The sequence below is a fragment of the Cornus florida genome, unplaced genomic scaffold (assembly GCF_030987335.1).
Source record: "Cornus florida cultivar Cherokee Brave unplaced genomic scaffold, ASM3098733v1 CherokeeBrave_3.0.0_Hap2_Chr05, whole genome shotgun sequence".
NCBI lineage: Eukaryota > Viridiplantae > Streptophyta > Magnoliopsida > Cornales > Cornaceae > Cornus > Cornus florida.
Window position 1 is genome coordinate 118,030,587 of NW_026775575.1, and position 6,000 is coordinate 118,036,586.

Below are 6,000 nucleotides of genomic sequence, written 5' to 3' on the forward strand. Positions count from 1 at the left end.
CAAAAACAATCCAGCGAGGACCAAGCTCCGATGACGACAAGGTTCAGATAAGCACAGTCCGGCGACCGTCACCTGCAAGGCCGAGGAGGCTGAAGTGGGCATCGCTTCTGCCGTCCGTTTTGAGTCCAATTAGAACCCTTTTCCGTGCGAAGGTGAGAATTGGGGATGGTGATGTGCACAGATGAGGGGGTGATATATATGTGTGTATGTGTGTGTGTGTGTGTATGAGAGAGGGGAAGAGGGTGGTGGTGGCGGCGGCACCGATCTCATCCTCAAATCTTCCCTGCAGGCTCAAACATCAACTCTCTACCGCTGTCAAGAATGAAAGACGCCGGCGTGGGGAACGTCTCTGTCAATCCCGGTCAAACCCGGCTTGTCCAAGGCCGAGTTCGCCGCCTGAACCGAGGCTGAGCTCTGGCGAGGTCGAGGAGGTGGCAGTGGCAGTGGCAGAGCTCCTTTTTGGCGTCTTCTTTAGTGGGTGGTGATTATGGAGGTTGGGGGTTGGTGGAAATTGGGGGCAGTGGTGACTGGTTGTTGGTGTGTGTGTGTGTGTGTGTGTGTATGTGTGTATATATATATATAAGTATATATGAAAAGGGTATTTTGGCCATTTAAGTTTTAAATATTTTATAATTAAAATTAATAAAATAGTGAAGGGTAAAATGGACTTTTCACTTGATTTAAGGCTCTGTTTGGAGGGCAAATTTCACAAGGGGGTGTGTTTGTCCAAAAACAAGCCAACTTTCATCTATCTGTCATTTCCTCAAACCTCAGGGGGTCTCTTTGTACTTTACCTTTTTTTTTTTATTAAAATCTTTTCTCACCTTTTCTCTCTACATCTAAAGTCTCTATTTCATTTAATTTTGAGGAGAGAATTTCCGTTGTAGATGCGCACTAAATTTTCTGAATACAAATAAAAACCACAAATTTAGATACAGTTCTGAAAGGCTTTACGCGTCTATAACCATCATATCCGCCTTTGCCCATGTAAAGGAATTTTGTAATTCTATAAAAGGGGGAAAATCATAAAAATTATAATTATAAAATTAATTTTTGTTGGGTTCACTCCAATTGAAGATTAATGTACTTAATTTAACGAAGGTTAAATTTGTAATTTTAAAATTATAGTTATCAGCATTTTAATTTAAAATTAAAAGTTTTGTTAGTTATGGGGTTATTTGATTCTGTGTCATCTCCGACGTCTAGACTCCATATGAGCAAGACAAACGTTCCTATTTGAGATAGCTGTAGTATGGAGATTTACTAGATGCACGCATGTCTATCTGATTTTCAAATGCTTGGCTTTTTTTACATGAAGAAAAAAGAAGATAACAGAAATTACAAAGCCATATCAAATTTCTAAACATTGGACATGGCAAGTTGTACGGAAAACTGAACAAAACTGACTCTCAACGTCAAGTTGCTAATAAATTACAGTCAAGGTCTCATGGGAAGAATCTGAGGAGAGCATTGATTCCCAAAGCGCACTCAGCCAAATTTATCAAGCATTCACAATGCAAGTCCTGGCTACTTGCATTAACATAAAAGACCATTTACCCAAATTCGGTCACTCTTTTTTGGGCTGCTAGGAGGGGCACACTAAGTACATAGTTTAACTAATTGCTCTCAAACCCGAATGCGCATTCTCTTAGTAGCTTGAGCTTTTACCAATCAATACACAGCATGCTCGGCTGCATTAATAAAAACGGAAGAATTAATGATCAGAAAAGTAATAAAATGGAGAGATATATAAACACACACCTCTATGATAAACCTGAAAGAATGAACTCCGCAAAATTGAATGCGCTATGTCTTCATTCTCTAAATTAGAACACCATAATCAATCTGCTGTGCAACATCCTTGCTAGTTTCAAGAGATGACGGGGGAATAACATTGACAGACGAAGGAGATGGTTGTGGAGCACTCTCGGTGGCTTCATGAGACAGATGTTTGTTATTATCATCTTCGGCTGCATGACAGAAGTGCAAGTCATCAACCTCATTAGCTTCATTACGGAACTGCGAGTCATCAACCCCATTAGCTGCAGTACGGAACTGCGAGTCATCAACCTCATTAGCTGCATTACGGAACTGCGAGTCATCAACCTCGTTTTCCACTTGACACAGTTGTGCATTATCACCCTCGCTAGCTTGAAAGCACAGCTGTGGATGATCAGTGTCACCATCTACATGACATAGCTGTGAGTGATCAACCTCAATGGGTGCAACCTCAACAGCTGCACCACATAACTGTAACTGAGCATCCTCACCAGCTGCATGGAATTGCTCTGAGTCATCCTTTCGCTTACGTTTCCCCATACCCTTTCTTCTTACCCTCTCTTTACCCCTTACCCTTTTCCCAAGTTCATTTTGTGAGGTGTCTACCAGAATTATTGAACTTCCAACCTGGTCCCTCAAACATTCATGTGCAATATATCTGATTCTTGACACTGAATGTATTTGTTGATCATCCATCCCTAGGGTTGAAAGTGTATCTGCTACATGTGCAATGTCCCTCAATGCAGCATTCTGTAATAACAAATAATCAACAGTGCCCGTATAAAATTAACATCAGAAAAGTGATTAACAGTGGAAGACATATTGTAAATGGTTAGTTTACATCAATAAATTGATTAAATGCTTACCATTCTTTGAAACTCAGATGAGATTGGTATAGGCCTTCCAACCAACTTACGTGTGATTTTCAGATACCACTGCATATATTCACTTTCATCCACACCATCATCATCCTCTACGATATGGAAACGACAATCTGACCATTCACTAAGCTCTGATCCCATTTTCCCACACAGGTCTACCCCACCATCGACTCCTCGGCTCTTCCTCTCCCACCGCTGCACATCTTCTGGGATCGGTTGTTGCAGGCCAAATTGCCTTAAGCAACGATCTGGGAGGTGTCTTTCTGCCTTGTCAAAACATATTAACATAGTCTTTGATCTCCCAAGAATCAGATTGTTTTTTATGTCATCTGGTATAAGCTTATAATTAATATTTGTGTAAGGACGCCACTCAACCTGTATATTAAAACGAGACTAATTCTATTATCATTGTCCAAAAAAAATGTTAGGGCATAATTGGGCTACGCATACTGAAAACTTACATCGGATGGTTTTAGGGAGTCCAACACTTTACGGTAGAAGGCTACATCTCGATTTGTTGTTGGACCACTTTGTTTTCCTTTCCACCTGAGTACGAAAGGAAAACAATTATGGATTGGATCTTGATTAAGCTTTGGTCGACCAACATTCAGGTGATAGTAACTCCAACACTGCAAAAAAGAAATTTACTAATAATAGATAGGATTTCAACTGAATAATAATACATATATAAATTTAAAAAAAAAATCAATTCATAATATATCAATAGAGTATAAGCACCCCATGTAATTCCCCCAAAATCCCCACAGCCAAAGCAGTTGCTAGGCAAAATGCAAGGCAGATTTAAGAAACCTGTAGAAGTGTCAAACAGCCGCTAATGGTGCTCTGAGACTTAAGAGAGGCATTGCCAAGTGCTCTATACAAGAACGACAATGCTGCTGCACCCCAGGCATACTTCCCAGCTTGGTCAAAATCTTCAAACAATGGAAGGTACATGACAGGGACTTTATTACCAGTGGTAGTAGAAAATATTGTGCTACCAACAAGATAAAGAAGGTATGCACGTGTGTGGCGCTCAGTATCTTCGATTGGCGCATCCTCAGGACAATGAGAGAAGGTCTCTTTCAACCAACTAAGTTTCACCATTCCACCACTCGTATACCCAGAGTCTGGCGCTTTCCCTAAATATTTCACACATACTGCATCACAGGCGGTATATGTTACACCTATAACAGGTTCTCCATCAATCGCTAGTCCAAGCAAATATGCAACATCCTCAAGAGTTACTGTCATTTCTCCAACAGTCAAATGAAAAGTATTAGTTTCCCTCCTCCACCTCTCAACTAGCGCAGAGATGAGTGGGTTGTCCAAACTAATTGGAGGTATCAATCTTAAGTAGCCAAATCCAGCCTTCTTTACCAACTCAATCTGTTTCGTTGTGAGTGTCCACTGATCAAGCTTCGAAGTGTGTTCATGACATCTAAGCGCCCCACGCTCCTGTCAATATGTGAATCAAATTACTGTGAATTACCATTGCATAAAATACTTTACTGACCTAATACAGAAAAAAAATTAATAATAATAATTTGTCTTATAGTTAACTGCACCTGTCCCTCCCAAACTGCGGTCGAAACATGCTTATCTTGATCATACAATACAGAATCATCAACCGGACCAGGATTAGTAGCATAAAGATCCATGGTGTTTTTTGCTAAGCAAAGATCCATGGTTGCTGCTTATTAAAACTGTCCAGAAAATATATATATATATAATAAAAAAAAAACAATTAAAAAAAAGAAAGTAAAATTTTTAAAATTGGATCACAAATCTAAATCAAGATCCACTTGAGTTTTCTCTCTTTTGAGAAATGAGCAATATGGAAACAGCAATCGTGGTTGTCAACTTCATGTCATAACTCATAAGTTTCTCATTCTTTACGGTTTACTTGAATTTGATTATTTAATTTATCTTCTTGATAAGTACTGTACACATATGCATGCTGAACTGGGAACAGTGAACTTAGACAGCTGGTTAGAGTTTATCTGGATTTATTAGAAATCATATGATTGTAAAGGCTGCGTAATGTGTTTTTCCACATTCAACTATATAAAATATTTATAGATAAATAAAAATAAAAAATGAAATGTTTTAGGGGAGATTATTAAGATGAATGAATACCAAGCTTCTAGACCCAGCGGTGCCTCCTCCTCGCCCATCAGAGCGTTCAAGCCCCTACTGGGGCAACAGTGAGTGTATATGAGTGCATTGGTTGTGTGTTTTACCAACCAGGGGAAAAAGAAAGAAGAAAAACTCTACATGCCATTAAAAAAGAAAAAAGAGAGAGAAGGTCAAGAAAAACCAAGCACTCTAAGACAACAAACAATCAAAAGCAAGTTCTACAAAACTACGTTGGTTATATTGGTACTGTTCATAGATTTGAGGACAAAAGGAAAGAAAAATAATTGTTTTTTAAGGATTTTGGAGCTGTAGGCTCAATTACAATTGCAAAGAAAGTGTGGACAAGATGTTGCCTTAGACACAAAGGAAGTTAACCATACTACAGTCAAGCCTATCCAATTATTAGCTTGGATTGCATTCAAGTTTTGGCAAAAAAATGTGTGTGCGTGAAAGGGGATTTAGCTTAAGCTTGTCTTAAGTCGGGCTATGAATTATTTATATACAGTGACTTCAACTAGAAAATTAGAAGAAATTAGCACAAAAAAAGAAGGTAAAAAGAAAAATACAATTGAAACAATTCCTTTTATATGAACATACCCGATCAAATAGTTCAAGGAATAGCCTTCAAGATCTTAAAGGCAGGTCCTTCCCAGGCATTAGAAATCAGTTACAGTATTACAAAAACCCTGAAGAATTCAATAATATTTTTAAATTGTTATCAATATATGATATCAATTAGATTTGTATTCTAACCCAATGCCCTCTAATTAATTGCAAAGAATTTATTTAATTAGCACAAAAGAACCCAATAAAGTTCAAAATTTTATGTCCGCCATGAAAATCTCTGATCCTAATGCTCGCTGCAGTACCAAAAGATTATATTGAGATATAAAACATTAAAATATAGAACTCAGACTGAGTAAGACGAAAACGGAGATTAAATCCACAAACCCAAGCAATGTAAACCCAAATCTACTTTATCCACTACCCGCCCCAATAAAGACAACATATATATATGAACATACACATATATACACACACATGGATAGATACATATTTGCTTCCTCACCATTTGAGAATTGAGAATTGAGAATTGAGAATTGAGAGACTATAGCACACCTGTTGCTTGCAACGAGAGAAGGTACGGCGTCGTTCAAGTTCGTGCCCTAACAGCAGCTCCGATTTCGATTTGGTGAATGAAGAG

The 6,000-nt window shown here is 38.4% G+C and overlaps 1 protein-coding gene across 6 annotated transcripts; it reads right to left on the reverse strand.

Annotated features, from left to right (window-relative positions):
• Positions 1-1,284: 1,284 nt before the first annotated feature.
• Positions 1,285-6,000, reverse strand: LOC132308992 (protein MAIN-LIKE 2-like). 6 transcript variants are annotated; one of them, XR_009482517.1, is made up of 8 exons: positions 5,866-6,000; positions 5,394-5,482; positions 4,226-4,363; positions 3,471-4,115; positions 3,122-3,289; positions 2,646-3,035; positions 1,762-2,529; positions 1,285-1,691 (listed from the first exon to the last, which is right to left on the reverse strand). XR_009482517.1 is itself a non-coding variant. In XM_059807329.1 (8 exons), exons 3-7 carry the CDS (start codon positions 4,343-4,345, stop codon positions 1,822-1,824), a joined length of 2,031 nt encoding a protein of 676 aa, XP_059663312.1. In that variant the 5' UTR covers positions 4,346-4,363; positions 5,394-5,482; positions 5,866-6,000; the 3' UTR covers positions 1,285-1,691; positions 1,775-1,821. The 6 variants fall into 6 exon arrangements, 1 of the variants encoding a protein (XP_059663312.1); XR_009482518.1 differs by having other exon boundaries at positions 5,916-5,998; XM_059807329.1 differs by having other exon boundaries at positions 1,775-2,529.